Below are 18,866 nucleotides of genomic sequence, written 5' to 3' on the forward strand. Positions count from 1 at the left end.
TGGTCGCACTGAACACTGGAAGTCTTCCCCCTCCTCTCGCCGATCTTGAGATTTTTTTTGCAGCTTTAACAGCCGTCGCGAGAAACGCATGAGGTTGGAGAAAAAAACAGAAAAAAACCAGTCAGGTTGGAATGTGCATGATCATCACATTGGCATAATTTGCTGCTGCTTGGTATGATGTTGTTGACAAGCGGAAGTGAACAACAAAATGTAGTCATGGAGCCCTGAGGAGACAGCGTGACACGCAGTTGGGCGCTGATCCATGTGCTCCATTCCCGATCGCCATGTCCCACAACATTGAACAATAGATTAAAACCCTTATTCACCATTGTCTGACAAAAGCAGGCCCATTTTACTGCTCCGCTGCTCGCTGTTCACACCGAGACCGATCAACAGAGAGCAGGAGGGATGATGGGAAAGTATAGACGCAATAAACTCTTAATAACATGTCAAATCCACATTTCCTATCTCATTTCATCTTGTATATTTTGACAAAATTCCTGCCCTGAGTCATGTCATCTGTCACATATTTTGCACTTATTTCTGAAAGACCGTGATCGAGATCTCATGACCGCCATAACTCACTTATTCTGAATCATTACCGTGGAACTGGCCGGCTACAGAGAAGGAAAATTGGTCACATGCTGAGTTGTCTGTAGATGTCCCGTTGCTGGATAATTATATATATATATATATATATATATATATATATATATATATATATATATATATATATATATATATATATATATATATATATAGCAACATTTGGGGGTTTTCCCCATTCGCTATGTAAAAGAAGGACAAATGAAATTCATTGTGTTTCACAACAGGAGTCTGAATTATAAATATTTGGCAAAGAAAGTGCTTCTGGCAAAATCTATTGTATTGGATTTGACTGAAACTGTGACTAAAATGCTGAATCAGAGTGTGAAACCAAAAGTGACTCGCTCAAAAACTTCCCTGGTTGCTTAAGAAATACTCAAAAGTGAAACTCTTGCTGCACAGTGCATTACTTCATTCCATGAACTAAGAGGATTAGGGTAAACTAGAACTGAAACTATCAGATGATTACATGCAACTTGTTTTAATTTATCATTTATGTCATTTCTAAGCCACATTTTTTAGAAAAGAATAGTAGTTGGCTCATTTTTTTAGTCTTCGTATGTGTAATGTGTTTTGTGTGTTGGACTATTAGGTGGACAAAGCAAATCATTTAAATAGATCAACTTGCCGTTTTTCACTTTTTCTCTGACATTTAACACACAAAATTAACCAATCAATCAAAACAAAAATCCATAAGCTAATGAAAAGAACTGTTGCAGCGTAGATGGAAACTACTGCCTTTTCTTTAGGATGTATCAGTCCACCTGCATGCGGTGGAGGTAAATTGTTTAAGAGAATAAAGTTTCTATCCATCCATCCATCCATCCATCCATCCATCCATCCATCCATCCATTCATCTATCTATCTATCTATCTATCTATCTATCTATCTATCTATCTATCTATCTATCTATCTATCTATCTATCTATCTATCTATCTATCTATCTATCTATCTATCTATCTATCTATCTGTGTATCTTTGTTTAGGTGCATGAAAATTCTGTAATAAATTCAATCACTAGTCCTCATAATAATATATGTTTATAATCAAGCTATATGTCTGATAGCTATTCCTCATGTTTGACTCAACCATGAACAAATGAATAAATGAGCACATGTTGAAACAGGCACACTGAAAAAAGATTCGAAAACTATTAAGTGTTATTTTTGTTTGCACTTTCAAGCTAATAAAACTCTGAATTTGAGCTGAGCTAAATTGATTTCATCGCTGGGGGTCCTCATGAGGGGCGGGGACAATTAGAGGAGCGGAGGCTTGATTGGCCAGAGCCGACGAGACTCGCTCCTCAGACTGCGCGCTGATTGGTCCGGACCTCAGCAGGTCCCGCCCACAGGCGGCGCCTCGAACCTGCTGTACGTCTGAAGCTTTGCGTTCAACCAGTGTTGAGTTTAGAGGGTCTCTCTCTACCGGGGTGACAAGTCTGACCACAGGAGCAACCGAGAGGAAGTACCTGCCGATTGAAGAAAAGAAAAAAATAAATAATAACCAAACAGAACGAAAAAAACAAAAACAACCCGACACTTTTCATCGCTTCACCGCTGGATACGTAACTTGGGTTTTTGGATTAACTTTAAAAAAAAAAAAACACTCTTCTGCTTTTTTTGTGTTGTTGAAGTTTTTCTTTTTTAATTTGCTTTTGGAAGACCAACAACACGCACACGCGCGCACACACACACACAAACACAAACACACACACACATACACACACGCGCGCACACGCAAACTCTACCGAAGACAATGGGATCCCAGGCATCCAAGGGAGATGTGGCCACGGAGGCGAACGCCGCCGTCGCCGATGCTGCAGCTGTCAAAACCAACGGACAGGTAAATTACGCACGAGCCTCATGCGCTCTTTCGTCTCTTTTTTTATCAATGGGAATGAACACGCATTGGTGCAACTTTGATATTATCACACGAAAAACGTGAGTTTAATACATTTAGTCGACGCTGAATCGATCAAAACTGAATGTGAGGACATTTGGAGGGGGAGGGAGGAGGGGCAAAGCCAGGTGGGGCTTTTTTTCTTCTCTTTTTTTGGTGGTGGTGGTGTTCTCGAGCGCACCGAAAAAAAAATTAAAAAAACTACAACTCTGCTTATTTGTCTCGGCTGGCCGCTCGAGATGAAGCACGGTGAGGGCTTATGTTGCGTGTGACTGAGCTCGAACCCCCCAAAAAACGCACAACGCGCGTGTAGCGCCACGGCTTTAAAGGGGGATGGGGGTGTGCAGCGCGCGCGCACGTATATAGGCACGAGCACTCCTCCCTGTTTCAAACACGAGCCTGGCCGTCGTCTGGGCAACGATTTCCAAAATGTGTAACCCGGTTAATGTCAATGTCGGTTTTTATTCTGTCATACATGTTATACATTAGACCACCATCACTATGAGTGAATATTACACATTACTTCTACTTTATTGTTCTACTTTATGAATAACTGTATCGATGGAGCAGTGTTTATTCCAGACTGATTATTTAGGGTACATTAAAAAAAAATTTAAAAGATTATTTTTGGATATGAGTGTTTTTTTCACTCATTGAGCTCTCCGGTCTTGTCTTTTGTTGAGCCGTCTGTCTGGTGCTCGCCGGTCTGCGAGGCGCTACCGCCGCCTATCGCCGGGCTCTGGTACTGCAAGGCGTCGCCTCTGAGCCCGCGACACGGTGGTTAATTGATGAGCACGACGCTGCTCTGAGAATACACGAAAAACGCGCCTGAAAAATAGCTTCCTTTGGTTTTTCATGCATGAGCAGAGAGGTTTTCTAATATTTTTATATCTATATATATGTATGTATGTCTGTGTGTGTGTGTATATATATATATATATATATATATATATATATATATATATATATATATATATATATGTATGGATTTCTAAATATGATTTTCTGCCTGAGCTTTAGAAACAGATGATTTATTCGGTCCATCTTTTTCTTCCCTCCAGGAGAATGGGCATGTGAAATCCAACGGAGACGTCTCCACAAAGACCGATGGAGATGCCGCCGCCGCTGCCACCAACGGCTCGGCTGACGCGGCCAAGGAGCCCGAAGCCGCCGCCGGGGGAGACGCCATCGAGCCAGCGCCGGCCGCGGACGGCGAGGCGGCTAAACCCGAGGGCGAGGCGGGGGCCAAGGAGACCCCCAAGAAGAAGAAGAAGAAGTTCTCCCTGAAGAAGTCCTTCAACTTCAAGCTGAACCTGAAGAAGAGCAAGAAGAGCGAGGCGGTCAAGGAGGAGGAGGCGGCTCCCGCTGACGCCGCCGCCACCGCCACCGCCACGGCCTCAGCCTCCGCCGCCGCCTCCCCCACCGAGGAGAAACCCGCCGAGAACGGAGCCGCTGCTCCGGCGGAGGAGAAGAAGGAGGAGAAGAAGGAGGAGAAGAAGGAGGAGAAGAAAGAGGAGAAGAAAGAGGAGGCGAAGGAGGAGGCCGCCGCCGCCGCCGCCGTGGCCGAGGCCCCGAAGGCGGAGGAGGGGCCGGCTAAAGAGGAGGCCCCAAAGGAGGAGACCAAGGAGGCCGCCACCCCGGCCCCCGAGGCCACGAAACCGACAGAGGAGAGCAGCTCGACCACGACTCCCTCTGAAAAGAAGGAGTGATTGTACCTGGAGCTCACAATGAACTGGGTTGAACTGTTTTTCAAGAGAGAAAGAGAGAATTTAAGAGTATATATATATATATATTTATATATATGTGTGTATATGTATACATATGTATGTGGATATATGTATATGTAAATATATACACATGTATGTGAGAGACTCCTTCGACGTGCCACTTTTTTCGTCGTGATAACAAGACGACAGACTAGATTCACTAGATCACTTCCCCTGGTTACTGCTCGACATCTGGACCCGGACTGAGTTTTTAGGCTGTGGGCTGGTCGCTGTGTGGAAATTGGATTTTAAATGGCTAGAGCGCGAGCTAATGACACCGCGAAGTGTAGATGGATGAAGGATGGAGGAGGAGGATGGAGTCAAAGCATCTTTTCCCCTAAAAAAAAAAATCTGCAAATCAAGATGCCTCCTTGCTGAGGGCATGAAGCTAGATACTAGGACACCACCACCACTTGAAATGACTGTTTGAATAGAGCAACAAAACAAAAAAAAAGAAAAGAAAAAATGAAATCTGAAAATTAAGAGACTCGCCAACTTTTTACATTCCTATATTTTAACCCAAATTTGAAGTATTTTGTGGTGTATTATAGAGAAGCATCTTAAAGATTCAGAGACGCTATTACTTGTTTGTTTAAAGAATTACAAAAAAAAAGAAAAGAGAAAAAAAAGAATAGACAACTTTGATTTTTACCTTACTATGGAAAAAAAAGAACACTTAAGCTTGCTATGTTCACTGTCGCGGTTTGATATGAAGCAGAGTTGTTTATCTGTCGTATGTGAGCCTGAATCTGCTTTGTCTCTGTAAATACATTGGATTGATTTCTGTTCTTTATTTTGCTAATGTTGACAGATGTTTCTGGTTTTATTGTAAAGTTGATAATGGTAAATAAATGTTGGTTACCGACCTGTTGTGTGTGTGTGTTCACGGTTATTTACATCATGCATTACATGTGTTTATGAAGTAGTATATCACTTTATATGAGGGGATCTGGAGCCTGTCTATACGCATATTCAACTTTTTGTTATGGAGCTGGACTCTCAACAAACACCCGCTGGCAGGAATTAGGAAAATAAGATAAGTCATCCACTTATTGAACAATTTGCATGTGTAGAGACAGTAACCGACATTTTACATCGCTTTAGTGTCTGCATATAAAACAAATAAAACAATAAAGAACAAACTCCTTCCATATTTGACTCTGAAAACACAATTTAAAGCAACTTTTGAAAGACGAAACAACATATTTTCCCTTTTACAGGTTAATAATTTAACCGATAGAAAACCCATCTATTTTTAGGCCTCTGCTCGTAAATGTCATACCCAAAGTAAAAAGGTGTGTCTCTGCAACCACGAGGGCTGTTTGAAGAACTCAGGTGTTGTAATAAAAGGTACACATGTGAGGTTTAGATCAGGTGTGTAAATATCAGTCTACATGTTACTGGTTAAGAGGAAATGAAGATGACACACAGAAAGAAATGAAAAGGTTTCAGGTCCAAATATAAAAAATGACTTTCAGGATGATTATTAGTTGGAAATGATGCAGCTGTAAAGTCCAACTCTAACAAACCATAACACAACATGTGAACATGTAACATGTGAACATTCAACATTTTCTCTGTAAAGGTTGACGTTGATAAAGTGAAGCAGAACAAAGTTACAAAGGGTTTAGTACAGAGAACATTCAGGCGAGGTTTGTGACGTTTTAATTTTCTCATGTACCAAACCATATATTTCACTTGTATGTTACTTATGGTGTTGAATACAACCTAAAACAGCAGTTTGGGGCTTTTTTTCTTCATAAAACAAGCTATGATTTACAGTTTTATACAACAGTCGCTCATTCTGCCGGGTGTTTTAAATAATTTCTCATTCTGAGAGGTTTATTTCCACCAAAGCTCATGCAGGATTAGCTATATCTTGAGGTCAGTCTTCTACTTGTGGTGCTTTTACACCACTTGTATTAGCGTCACCTGTGGGATAATACGTCATTTTTTACGAGGAACCGTCACTTCCTGCTCGATGTGACATAACGCTGGCAAATAATTGAACCCCAGGTGGTGACAGCATAAGCAACCCCCGGCACATTACTGTAAAACGGTTTATTAGTGCTATAAATCTGATCGGACCCGACTTTGACATCATTTATGTTGCTCCCTCATGTGAGTATGAGCCGCCACAGCAGCGTCACTCACTCTGGACCCGGATTTAAAAAAGACAAACGCATCAAGTCGAGTCAATTCTATTCACGAGGCCCAATATCACAAATCACCTGGAGGGGCTTCTCCATGCAGACCCCCCCACCTCCACCGCCCATCCCTCCTCCCTCCTTGAGCATAAAGAACCATAAATCATCCAAACAAAGACACCAACAACCCTCCTACTGAAAATAAAAGCGTCGTAACCGATGTGGGATTAGGCGTCAAATTGTTCCCCGCTGCACTTGAGTCAATTTCAATTTGTGGTTTTGCTATAAAACAAGAAACACACACACACACACATACACACACACACACATGTTTGTCGGTCGTCGGTTGGAAGATAATTGAACACACCATCACGACCATGTTCGCTCCAATGACCCCCCTGGCCCTCTATTAGCCGCGTGGCTTTGAGATCAGCCCCCCCTCCTACCTCTTTCTCACACACACACACACACACACACACACATCTGCAACATTCCCTCCGTTTGAAGCAGCAGGCGACCGGCCTCCTGAACGCCGGCTAACTGCACCCGGCCGCTCTGGATGGTCTGACCTAGTTCACATGGTGACATGATGGGTTGAGATCCGAGCTACATTTGGACCCGGCCTTCAAACCATTATGAATTATTGAGACAAAAGCTGTGGCCTCCACATGGATACAGCCTGCTGCCTGATTTCTTATTAGATTCATTATGTAATAAGTATCTTCAAAAGACCAAGAAAAATCACCCAAATCACCAAAACTGCTATCTTAAATCCCCTGGCTGCAGGTGCAGGGAGCTGGAATTTACTCCTGGATTAATTTTGATCCTCTATATCGTTGTTTTGTGTGCACGGCATGCCATACATGATATTCTGTGGCTGATCGGGGATGCTGCAATTCTTGTTCAACAATGATGGAGTCTGCAGAGATTTTGGGGAGAGACTTGTCAAAACACACGCGAGCCTCCATCGCCACCTGCTGGCCATTCAGTGCAACGCCACGAAGCCGATCACGTTACTGTCTGCTTTCCCCAGTCTGTTCCAGGTTTTAGCCTGCATCATTATGTGCATATTCAGTCTCCTTGCACCTGCACTGCATTGTAAAAAGAAGAAGAAGAAGAAGTAAGAAGCAGTAAGTGCTTTTGGAAAAACATGCTTTTCACAGATTCTTCAAATTATGTATTTTATCTGTGTTTCAAGATGTAGAGATGTTGCATTGGTTCAAATCCCATGACCTACATGAGATACATTTGCTTGCAAATGTCATGTTATTCTACTTGCGGGTTTCTTCCTAACTCTTGTCCAGGGACAGATGATGAAAATGAACCCAATGAACGTCTTTTTTCTTTCTTGATCCAATTCAATACAAATGGAAATATGTTGTCTAGAAAACATGTGAAAAGAAATCTGATTTTTTCAGTTTTTACAGGCATCTTGTTTTGTTTTTTCTAAGTTTAAATGAAACAATAAAGGCAATTTATAAATACTTAATTAAGGCGAAATAACTAAACCATCACTAAATGGAGCAGACACCAATCTATAAGTGTATAGTTAAGATAATATTAACCTATTAAAGCTCACATTAAAGGTTACGAGATATATGCAGACAGGGCGAGCAACGTTAAACTGATTTCAATAATGAAATTACTGCAAAATGGCAAACAAATAAATAAATAGTGCTGCTGATGCGACGTGGTTGCAGGGTGCAAGTTCCACAGCAAGTAGAAGTGAGGTTTATTTGGACATACTGTCCTTACATTACATTTAGCTCACACTTTTATCCAAAGCAACTTACATTTTTACTCTATACACCGCCAAAACAACAACGGGGAGCAATCCGGGGTTAAGTGTGTTGGTCAAGGACACATCAACATGGATTAGCAGAGACGAGTTTCAAACCACCAACCCTCTGATTGAAAGACTGGAATGCTAAACACTGAGTCCCATTCGCCCCTGTCCTTGAGCACAATCAAATGGGCCTACAACTGAACCCTAGAGACGTATGACTTCCCTGCAGAGAGAGAAATAGGGGGGCAACTGAAGGACTTGCTCAGAGTATGTGATGGCTGATAGTCCAGTTTACTGGCAAAAAAACAAACATAAAAGATTAACACGGTTTCTCGGACTGACTGCGTCAGTCGCTCGGACCAATATTAAAAGGCCACCGACGCATCGTGGGTTTGTGCTTTATTCAGGCGAAAGAATACATTATACATAGAGGATTACGCTTTTCTCATACTTTATTTCATGAAACACAGCAAGCAAACAAACAAAGGAACAAATTAACTCCCAATGCTGCCTCTCCTGCTCTGGGGAGGAAAAAAAAAACTTTAGGCCTACCCAGATGCATGCTGGTCATGTACCTGCCTACTCCTATGTAATATAACCTCCCACAGTGTAACTCAATTCATAAACAAATGAACAAACCAAAAAACTAAGTATACTTGAACAACAACCATAATAATTAAACAAAAAACTATCAAAAGAAAAAAGCGATCCTAATACATCAAAGAAAATCGAATCTAAATAAGACAAGATAATCCTTAATTAGTCCCGCAGTGAGAAAATTGACATATGCAAACATCTAAAATGTATAAACAATACTACTTGTGAATAAAATACATCAATACATTAAATGAATAGCTCCTACTTCTGTGTCAGCTTCTCGTCTAGACACTCTGTCTGGTTTGTAGCTGCAGCCTCGGCGGTCCTCGGTTTGTATCACCGGCGCCTCCCAGCCGGGCGGGTGAGCGTCTGTGATTGGTTGACGCGGGGGCTCACACTTCCGTGGTGCACGAGACGGAGCCGTGTTGGTCACTGAACAGTCGAGTAAAATGGCGCTCGTTCAAGGAACAAAGAAGAAAGTTTGCTATTACTACGACGGTAAATATCCAACGTATTTCTTTCCTGGTGAAGCGGCCTCGAGTGCGCGAAGATGTTAAGGATATTCTACGTGTTTTTTTAATTGAAGTTATTTTAATTGTAATAGTGAGCATGTAAGCTAGCCGGCGTAGCTAGCTAACGTTAGCTCGCTAGCTAACTACCCGGGTAGCGTCCGGTGTTAATCTCGGTTTTAAGTTAGAATTACCGGAATTATTTATTTAATCATATTTAAAGAAACGTCTTTATTGGATTGTGTTGTGCTGTAATTTGTTAGTTATGTGAACAGATGAAGCCTCACATCTAGGTTGTCGTTAACACCGGCGCTCATCTGACCGGTGTTACGGTTTAACGGGCGACTGAGTTAACTGGTGACTTTCATTGTGTGGGTTTGTTGTCAACTGTTAATAGTTTTATTATTGAGGGAAACGTTACGTTGTGATGCATTTCCATTTGGCTTTTTCTTCCACGTGTGAAGTGAAAAAAGTACCTCACAGGATGATGGTTATGCTGCTCAGACGTTTGTATTAAATGTGCTCATTCTGGGCCTTTAAAATGTAATTTGTGTTCATTTATTGTATGTAAAAATATATCATAACTCCTAAAGTTACTGACACTTATGATTATCGTCTTCTTTCTTCTAAGCTGGCTAACGAGTCCAATTAGCATATGATAGGACCAATTCAAGCTACCGTTCAGCAAATGTCCAATTTACATATCTCATATTTTAATATCAGGTCATGTGTCCATAGTGTAAGATCGTCCAAACAGTAGCCAAAACTCCATGATGGATTAGATTGAAGTTCATTTTATGTAATGTTTGAGTGTCAAGCTGTATGTACTTACAACGTAGATAAACTAGGCCCGTTTTGAGTGGAGTTTGGCACCAAGTTGTCTTCACACGGGGGAGCCAAAATGCATGGTAGCGAGCAGCTTCTGTAATGTAAACTTATCCGGATGATTCTTTTCTGTTTTCAAGGGGATGTGGGCAACTACTACTATGGCCAGGGCCATCCCATGAAACCCCACAGGATTCGTATGACGCACAACCTTCTTCTCAACTACGGACTCTACAGGAAAATGGAGATTTACGTGAGTTATAGCGCGCCACACAGGCCTCCTCCAACACCCTGTGTCGTGAGGGAATATTATAAATTAATATTAGGTTGTTGACTGAGAATATGAGTTTTGTTAGTTACTGTGATGCAGGTATTTTTCATTTAATCCATTAGTATGTTTTAATATTTAGATGACCGTGTACACGTGTAAGTGAATAAGAGACTAGCTGCTAAAAAAGTCGGTGCACATGAAACATGGAGAATTCCAACAAACCCAATGACGACTGTGGAATGATGAAGCGTTAGCGGTCCCTTTCCGTCTCATTCTTTCTTTCTGCTTCCAGAGACCACACAAAGCCAGCGGTGAGGAGATGACAAAATACCACAGCGACGACTACATTAAGTTCCTGAGGTCTATCCGACCCGACAACATGTCTGAGTACAGCAAACAGATGCAGCGGTGTGAGTGCCTGCTTTTACTACAATGGATGACAAAGTATTACTGTTAACAAGTGTTGAATTTAATTGATGGTTTTTGTTTTGTTCTTTTTCTTACAGTCAACGTGGGAGAAGACTGTCCAGTGTTCGATGGTCTGTTTGAGTTTTGCCAGCTCTCGACAGGTGGATCTGTTGGTGAGTTATACCTGTCGCCTATCCCATAAGGACCCTGCTGCAGCGGCCTCCAACAAGTGGGACATTTATGACATGTGCATGGAATAAATCATAAGTAAAGGCCTTAATTTAAACTAGCTAATCCTGTCCTATTTCTGGTTGAACCGGGGAGAATACAGATTTTCCTGAGCACACCTGGACAGTGCTGCCAGCTCATAATGCACATTTTTAAATGTGAAGACAGTATGGGACATTTTGATTAATACACCAAAGTCCAGTTAGCCTATATTGTAGCTTTACTCTGTTAATTTCTTTCTCCAGCTGGGGCATTGAAGTTAAACAAGCAGCAGACCGATATCGCAATCAACTGGGCCGGTGGACTCCACCACGCGAAGAAGTCTGAGGCCTCTGGTTTCTGCTACGTCAACGACATCGTCCTGGCCATCCTCGAGCTGCTTAAGTACGCTGCCGTCTTCCTTTTAAAAAAAAAAAAATCTCGCTTTAGAGCAATACACCGAACTGAATTAGAAGGTGATTTCACATATATGTGTTTTGTCTTTTTCCAAATTTTTGCACATGATGATTGGCAGGATAATATTCATGAATCATTTTGAAGGTCACTTCATAACCGTATTCAAATATAAAATGGAGACATCTCTTTAAAGCAAGACCGATGGGGACGTAGCTGGGTTGGGGATCTGTACTGATGTTGAATAAAACATTTAGCAGTAAGGGCTTTAAAAGAAGGATGTTTGGTAACCGGATGCTCTCTCCTCTCTAGGTACCACCAGAGGGTGTTATACATCGACATCGACATCCATCACGGTGACGGAGTGGAGGAGGCCTTCTACACGACAGACCGGGTCATGACTGTCTCGTTCCACAAGTATGGGGAGTACTTCCCGGGCACCGGAGACCTGAGGGTATGTTTGTTGGTTCTTGTTGTCCTTCTAAGATCATCTGTGCAAAGCATATGTGGGCTATAATTAAATTGTCCCCTCTGTGCGCAGGACATCGGAGCTGGAAAGGGCAAGTACTACGCAGTGAACTACCCGCTTCGAGATGGTATTGATGACGAGTCCTATGAAGCCATCTTCAAACCTGTAAGTGGGCTTTTATTTCGGTACTATGTGGTCACAATCACTCTTCTTTTTGACGAGGCGGTTAATAAGTACATTTGTGTGTTAGATCATGGCTAAAGTCATGGAGATGTACCAGCCAAGCGCTGTTGTGCTCCAGTGTGGAGCGGATTCTCTTTCTGGAGACAGACTGGGCTGCTTCAACCTCACCATTAAAGGTATGAGCACAATTCGCTCACCCAAAACAACCCGTCAAACTGCCCTTTGCGCTGGAATATTAAATATCTAAGTGTGTGTGTGTGTGTTCCTCCAGGCCATGCCAAATGTGTGGAGTACATCAAAAGCTTCAACTTGCCCCTGTTGATGCTGGGCGGCGGCGGCTACACCATCCGCAACGTGGCCCGCTGCTGGACGTACGAGACGGCCGTGGCCTTGGACTGCTCCATCCCCAACGAGCTGCCCTACAACGACTACTTTGAGTACTTCGGGCCCGACTTCAAGCTGCACATCAGCCCGTCCAACATGACCAACCAGAACACCAACGAATACCTGGAGAAGATCAAGCAGCGCCTGTTCGAGAACCTGCGCATGCTGCCCCACGCCCCCGGGGTCCAGATGCAGGCCATCCCCGAGGACGCGCCCCACCCGGACAGCGGAGACGAGGAAGAGGAGGACGGCGACAAACGCGTCTCCAGTAAGCGACTTCTGCGGTCGGGCGGGCCCTCAACGCCGTCGTCACGATGTAGTCCGTGTGTGTGAGTTTTTCCCCCCTGTGTTTCAGTCCGGGCCCACGACAAGAGGATCGCCTGCGAGGAAGAGTTTTCCGACTCCGAGGACGAGGCGGAGGGACAGGGAGGAGGACGCAGGAACGCTCTCAACCACAAGAAGGCGAAACGAGTGAAGAAGGAGGAAGAGAAGGAAGGCGAGGAAAAGAAAGGTACGACTTCTCCACCAGCCCTATTGGGTATTTATTAACGAACGTGGGATGATTTATTGTGTGATAACTTTGTGCTGATCGTTTGTTTTTCTGCTTTCTTAGAAGTGAAAGAGGAGGAGAAAGAGGAAGAGAAGATGGACACATCAGGGTAAGAGAGAAGCACGTAAACTGATTAGTTGACTATTCTAAGATTATAGAAAGGTTTCCAACCCGGTGTATTCGCCCTGTAGTGCAATGAAGATGAACCCTTTAAACTCATGCAGGGTGTTTATTTACACCAGACTGCAGTCATTTTAGATTCACAACAAGAACTGACGTGAAGGAGCCGGTTCCTGGCTGCCTTAACACACATTCTGTATGCAGTGAGGAATCGAGTGCCATTAATAGAAAAGCTCCTTTTTCTCTGTGTGGATACTTAACGTTAAGGTTTCTCTACTTGTCTGAAATGGAAATGTCATCCTTTTACTTTATTGTCATGTATAGCGGGTGTTTGCAAACACACACACTTAAAATGATTAGGAAATGAATAAGTATTTGCTTTTTGCCGGGCTTAATCGTGATATTATAAGCTGCTTAGAGCCAGTGTTGGAAAGTAAAAGGAGTCATAATTCCAAATATTACTGTGAAAACATCTCCTTCACACAACTATGTTGTCTAAACTCCTGAATTGTTTCTCACAGACCAAAAGAAGAGGTGAAGACGACTTGAAGTGCGATACGAGGAGGGAAGGATCGTGGTCCTCGATTCCCTCGCTCTCCTGCTGTGACAATACGAGCCTTTTTGTATCCGTTTTATTCTGTGTTGTATCGGGCGAGCCTGGTTTACACTGTATTCTGGACATTTGTCACCACCTCAGTGGAGTGGGCGTGGCACATCCAGCTGCTTATCTGATCATCAGTTTTGCTTCTCTGGTCCTCCAGCGAAAACCCCACCCAGCTGGAGCGCCCAGTGGTATAAAACAAACGACACACAAATCACGTAAAGCAAGTAAATATTTAAAGAAAAGGTTTACTGTTCCTATCATGGCGTTACAGATGTAAACACCTGCCGAGATGAAGGTGATTTATAAGTATAGAGCTTGCGTGCAAAAAAAAAGGATTGTTAAACATCTATTTATGATACTGGAGAACAACAAACATTTGGGTTGTTGTTTTCTCAGTGAAATGCATGTTTAGAATAATCTCCCTCCGCCTGTACATATCGCTCCCTAACTTATTTAAACTCATGGACCCTTTAGCCCGTCTCCTGTGAATACGTCAGTGTTTTAGTTTTTCTCCTAGAAGTGTTTGTACGAGTGGTTGTTTGAGGTTTGGAGACGTCTGGAAGCGACTGACTTGTTTTGAATATTTTGTACCGTTACACATGAAGGTGGAGTGAGCTGGTTCAATGGTTTCATCCTTGTGAATGTGCATTAACAGAACTTTTTAAATAAATCTAAAGAAATGAACCTCGTCCTTTTTTTTTTCACCCTCAAACAAATAAATCTAAGTTAGTTTTTTGTTTATTTCTGGTAACTTATCACAGACCACTTTAATTCAGTCATTTTATGGTGACTTGTAGCAGAAAAGAAATAAAGTAAAATGCCACTTTGTTGAATTGGATTGATTTAAGCATTCGGTAGTCTGGGTTATCACCTCTTCTGACCGCCGTTTAGGTAATCTGTGTTTAATACACTGATTTCAGATCAGTTGAAGGTGGTTGGACTAAGTGGTCATGAAGCCTTAACTGTAACATTTGACCCTTTTATGGTTCACTATACTGTGTCCTTGATCTTTTATAACCATATGGTGGCTGATGTGACATACCGCCTTAAGATTCGTGTCATATCTATGACTTAAATTACTTTAAATCGATTTTTATAATCTATACAATGATTTCATCACAATATACTGTGACTTAACATACAATATTTTTATGGATTTCTAAGCTATATTAGGACTAACATTTTATTTTTCTTTTTGACACTGTATCATGTTACTAACTCAGCATCTTCCTCAGTCTCAGCTCTCGCAGGTTACACCGGTATCGTGTATTACTAGTCACATTTCTATAACTTTTACTGCATTCATTAGCATTTAAGAAATCTCCTGCTGCAGTTAGTCGTAATTATTTTTCTAATACCACGAGTTCCACTACTGCTTTTACTCTTTAAGTATAATTTTCTGACAATTACAAATTTGTCCTGTGACCTTGTTATTAACTACACTGACTTTCAAGACATGCTATACTATTGCAACTAAATGTTGACTTTTTAAAATAAATATACCAAGATATTTAATGCTTCTGTGCAGAATATAAACGCGATGCATCTGGAACAATGCAATTCGTTGTCCCAGGTCATTTTTAGGATGCTTCAATTTCACGTTGCATCATATTATAAATTGCATAGATCACACGGTCACGACTTGAATTCAGTAATTTTATGGTGGAATGGCAGAACAGAAAATATCTCAAATCGAAGTCTACTCATTTGCAGAAGCAGATTAAATACACTTGGGAGTTTTGAAGTCCGGTCACGATCGCGCTGCCGATCCAGGGTACAAAAATCGCTTCTTATCCCACCAAGAGGGAAAAAAAAAGACTTTAAAAAACCCACCAGAAACCTTTCCAGTCTCCGAGATGCCGTCCACTCCTCTGACCGCGTTACCTTTATTTAAAGCAGTTGGTGAAAAGTACAGTGGTGACAAGTCGGGGGGTTTAGATGAAGGGAATGAGGCGAGAGGCGGTTAGTAGACTGCGGGTTCTGTGTCCGTGTGGTCGTTACGCCTCCAGCTCAAAGTCAAAGTACTGTGGGTCAAAGTGATGAATCCTCGTGTATCCGTCTTCTCCTCCACTTGCATAGCTGCAAAACAATCGCACAAAAAGGAGAAGAAACGTTAGCCGCAGGAAAGCTTTTCGACCACGCAGCTTCACATCGGCCGGTGCGGCGTCCTCCTCACCTCTTGCCATCAGGGTGGAACGCCACGCAGTTGATGGGGCCGAAATGACCCTTGACTCTGCCGAACTCCTCCTCGTAGGCGGCGTGGAAGAACCTGAGGGCGGAGGAGGAAAAAGCAGCGTCAGCGCCTCGAAGTCAACGGGTCCGGTAAGCTAACGTGTTAGCAGCGGCGGCTCCTTCGTGACCCGCGTCGAGAATCTCCGGGGGACAGACGGTCAACTCACCTGGCCTCGAACTTGCCGATCCTGGTGGATGTAGTGGTGACCTCCATGGCCTCCTGTCCACCTCCCATCACCACCTGAAAGTCAGCCACCCGATGAGGATTTGGGGTTGCGTTTTGAGAAAAGTAGTTTCAGTGACGGGCGACGCAGAATTTCCTGTTTTGTTGTTTTTAACCGAGTGACTCGGCACTTACGTGATCCATCATGGGGGAGATGGCTGCGGAGTTGACGGGTCTCTCCGTCTTGAAGGTCTTGATGTGATCCAGAGAAGCGGAGTCAAACAGCTGAGAGGAAACACACAAAGTATGACATTAAACAAAAGGCAAGTTAAGATTATAGACAGTCTTTACACCAAATAAAAACTATATATTCTGGTTTTGTCCGCAGCAGAGCGCCAGCAGAGTCGTACCTTGGCACTGTTGTCCTTGGAGGCGCTGATGAACATCGTCAGATCCACTGACGTCTGGATGTCGTTGATCTGCTTGGTGTGCTCCTTCACCTTCTTGATGATCTCTCCAGACTGCCGAGCAATAACAGCAACAACTTTAAAGATTAGGATTTTTTTTATTCAAACGTTTGTTTGTCTGAAGTCACACATTTATGCTTCATCTTCTTAAATAACAGCACATTTGACTCTTTCAGATAACATCCCCAGTCGTATTGTGCATTTATTTATAGCAATTCATCTATAAACTGTAAGTTTACAACAATACATTAACATTTTTTTATATTTATTGAACTAAATATCACGGAAGAGTGTGTATGCTCGTACCAAATAATTTCAACGACCAATATGATCTGATCTCTGCAGCAGTGAAATCTTTTTAGCGGTGCAATCAAAGGCAAAGGATTTGATTCAAATCCCTCTTGTAAGTATAATTATTCGGTCTCAAAGTACAGGAGCTGCGTGTCCGTGCGCGTTAGGGGACCCACCTTGGCGCTGAACTGGTTGAACTCTCCGTTCTCGTGGCCAGCGATGACGAACTCTCCCAGCGGCCCCCACACGGCGCTGGTTATCTTGTGGTCGTTGCACGGTAACGACAGGTAGGGCTGGTTGTCTTCTGCAGAGGCAACAAAGGGAGAAACTCACTTGTTACGCCGCCGAGAGGAGCCACGTTTATGCTGATGAGTCTGCTCTACGACACCATTGATGTTCATTAATGTTAAAAAACAGTTTGGTGTGAAGGTGCTCCGTTAAATATATCCTCTAAGTGGATATTACTCCTCACGACACCATGAGCCAGAAGTGTTTGAATCGTTCTTTTTAAAAAAAAAAAAATTAGTTGCCAGCCTGCTAAATGTTTCCTAAACCCCCAGCGGCTCTTGTGTGCCGTTAACCCCCCCGTGTGCACTGTGTGGTGCGTACCAATCTGCTGTGGATCCCTCAGGTCAAAGAAGTTCAGGAAGCACTGGTAGCCCATCTGCTTGTCTGTGGAGAACATGATGATGTTGCCGCTGAAGTCGAAGCCGCACGTCCTGACGGCAGAGTTGGTTTCGAGCAGAGCCAGCTGTTTACCTGCGTGGCACAAAGACACCGGGGTTAGTGGATGAAGGAACGACGGAAACGTTCCCCAGGGACCAGGGCAAACATGAATTCAGCACCCAAAGAGGCCCCCGGTCGGAGGGGCAGTGCTTGCTGAACATACAGGAACTTTTTGCTGGTGGGAAACACACACACTTTGTCTTTGGACTGCAGCTACATACCAGTCTGACAGTCCCACAGTCGACAGCTGTTGTCTGCTGATCCCGTCAGTACGTTCTTGGTGTCCCCTGAGAGAGTACACGTTAAGGAGCCCCACAGGTATGACCACAGCCCCACAGGTATGACCCCAGTTACACAGGTATGATCACAGCCCCACAGGTATGACCCCAGTTACACAGGTATGACCACAGCTATACAGGTATGACCACAGCCACACACACACACAAAACAAGTGCATTGCTCGTTTTATTTAAAGAGGATACAGTCACAGTCGACACACCACACGGCTCCTGTGTGTCCATTGTAGGTGCCGAGCCTCTCTCCGTTGACTGAGTACCACACGTTGGTCACCTGCAGATGGAACAAACCGGTTAATACCAAACAAACTGCAGGCGGAAACACGTGATCGCGGCTGATCATCGTTTTAATGGACCTCACCGTGTCTTTAGCCACCGAGAAGAGCAGGTCTCCTTCTCTGTTGTACTTGATCTGCGTGATGGACCGCTCGTGGCCCTGGAGCAGGATGGGTTTCTGTGGAGAGGAGAGCGCGTCGGCGTACATTTAGAAACGAGCCGATAACGTGAGATAACGAGTTTAGCCCGTTAGCTTCAAATTAGCCGGCGGCTAATTCTTGAGCTAACGGGCTACATAACGCTAGGCTAAACCGTAGCTAACAGTCCCAGCACGAGTCTTGTGCGTTATTATTCTGAGCGACGTCACTGACGTCAGACGGTCAAGAAGAAATATACCAACCATTTTTTTTTCGCCAGATAACTGCGAAGCAGTCGGTCCAGTATGTTAACCGCGACTCCAGTAAAGAGAGAAATGATCTGCACTCGTGTTTCAGAGCGCCGGGGCAGCGGCGGAAGAGGAAGATGACGTATTTCCGGCGCGGAATGACAACAATAAAGAGAGCGCGCCCTCTAGCGGTGACACTGTGGTACTGCACGCAACATGGACGTCACGCCCAATCCCTTTAAAAGGTGTTTACATGGGATTTAAATAATTATATTAAAGGGAAA

The 18,866-nt window shown here is 43.4% G+C and overlaps 3 protein-coding genes across 3 annotated transcripts; 2 read left to right on the forward strand and 1 right to left on the reverse strand.

Annotated features, from left to right (window-relative positions):
• Nucleotides 1-2,000: 2,000 nt before the first annotated feature.
• Nucleotides 2,001-5,137, forward strand: marcksl1b (MARCKS-like 1b). Its single transcript, XM_068575877.1, has 2 exons — nt 2,001-2,449; nt 3,568-5,137. Exons 1-2 carry the CDS (start codon nt 2,363-2,365, stop codon nt 4,213-4,215), a joined length of 735 nt encoding a protein of 244 aa, XP_068431978.1. The 5' UTR covers nt 2,001-2,362; the 3' UTR covers nt 4,216-5,137.
• Nucleotides 5,138-9,217: 4,080 nt separating this feature from the next.
• LOC137784497 (probable histone deacetylase 1-B) lies at nt 9,218-14,430 on the forward strand. Its single transcript, XM_068575217.1, has 12 exons — nt 9,218-9,300; nt 10,277-10,389; nt 10,700-10,817; nt 10,914-10,988; nt 11,289-11,427; nt 11,749-11,890; nt 11,978-12,070; nt 12,156-12,264; nt 12,360-12,740; nt 12,828-12,983; nt 13,086-13,131; nt 13,664-14,430. The coding sequence occupies exons 1-12, from the start codon at nt 9,252-9,254 to the stop codon at nt 13,689-13,691; spliced, it is 1,449 nt and encodes a 482-aa protein (XP_068431318.1). The 5' UTR covers nt 9,218-9,251; the 3' UTR covers nt 13,692-14,430.
• A 958-nt stretch (nt 14,431-15,388) lies between these two features.
• On the reverse strand, nt 15,389-18,725 carry eif3i (eukaryotic translation initiation factor 3, subunit I). Its single transcript, XM_068575218.1, has 11 exons — nt 18,598-18,725; nt 18,283-18,375; nt 18,108-18,195; nt 17,847-17,912; nt 17,509-17,658; nt 17,076-17,203; nt 16,552-16,662; nt 16,337-16,426; nt 16,146-16,219; nt 15,923-16,015; nt 15,389-15,825 (listed from the first exon to the last, which is right to left on the reverse strand). Exons 1-11 carry the CDS (start codon nt 18,598-18,600, stop codon nt 15,744-15,746), a joined length of 978 nt encoding a protein of 325 aa, XP_068431319.1. The 5' UTR covers nt 18,601-18,725; the 3' UTR covers nt 15,389-15,743.
• Between the last annotated feature and the right edge of the window lie 141 nt (nt 18,726-18,866).

The sequence above is a fragment of the Clinocottus analis genome, unplaced genomic scaffold (genome assembly GCF_023055335.1).
Source record: "Clinocottus analis isolate CAN_PGR_092001 unplaced genomic scaffold, fCliAna1.0.p SCAF_14, whole genome shotgun sequence".
Lineage (NCBI taxonomy): Eukaryota > Metazoa > Chordata > Actinopteri > Perciformes > Cottidae > Clinocottus > Clinocottus analis.

Excerpts from the sequence above, each read along its gene's own strand:
- marcksl1b (XM_068575877.1), top strand. The coding sequence starts at position 2,363 with ATGGGATCCCAGGCATCCAAGGGAGATGTGGCCACGGAGGCGAACGCC. Across the intron at positions 2,450-3,567 it reads CTGTCAAAACCAACGGACAG|GAGAATGGGCATGTGAAATC; the intron begins GTAAATTACGCA and ends TCTTCCCTCCAG.
- LOC137784497 (XM_068575217.1), top strand. The coding sequence starts at position 9,252 with ATGGCGCTCGTTCAAGGAACAAAGAAGAAAGTTTGCTATTACTACGAC. Across the intron at positions 10,989-11,288 it reads CTCGACAGGTGGATCTGTTG|CTGGGGCATTGAAGTTAAAC; the intron begins GTGAGTTATACC and ends TTCTTTCTCCAG. Across the intron at positions 11,891-11,977 it reads CGGGCACCGGAGACCTGAGG|GACATCGGAGCTGGAAAGGG; the intron begins GTATGTTTGTTG and ends CTCTGTGCGCAG.
- eif3i (XM_068575218.1), bottom strand. Across the intron at positions 18,196-18,282 it reads TCTCGGTGGCTAAAGACACG|GTGACCAACGTGTGGTACTC; the intron begins GTGAGGTCCATT and ends TTCCATCTGCAG. Across the intron at positions 17,913-18,107 it reads GTGGTGTGTCGACTGTGACT|GGGACACCAAGAACGTACTG; the intron begins GTATCCTCTTTA and ends GTACTCTCTCAG.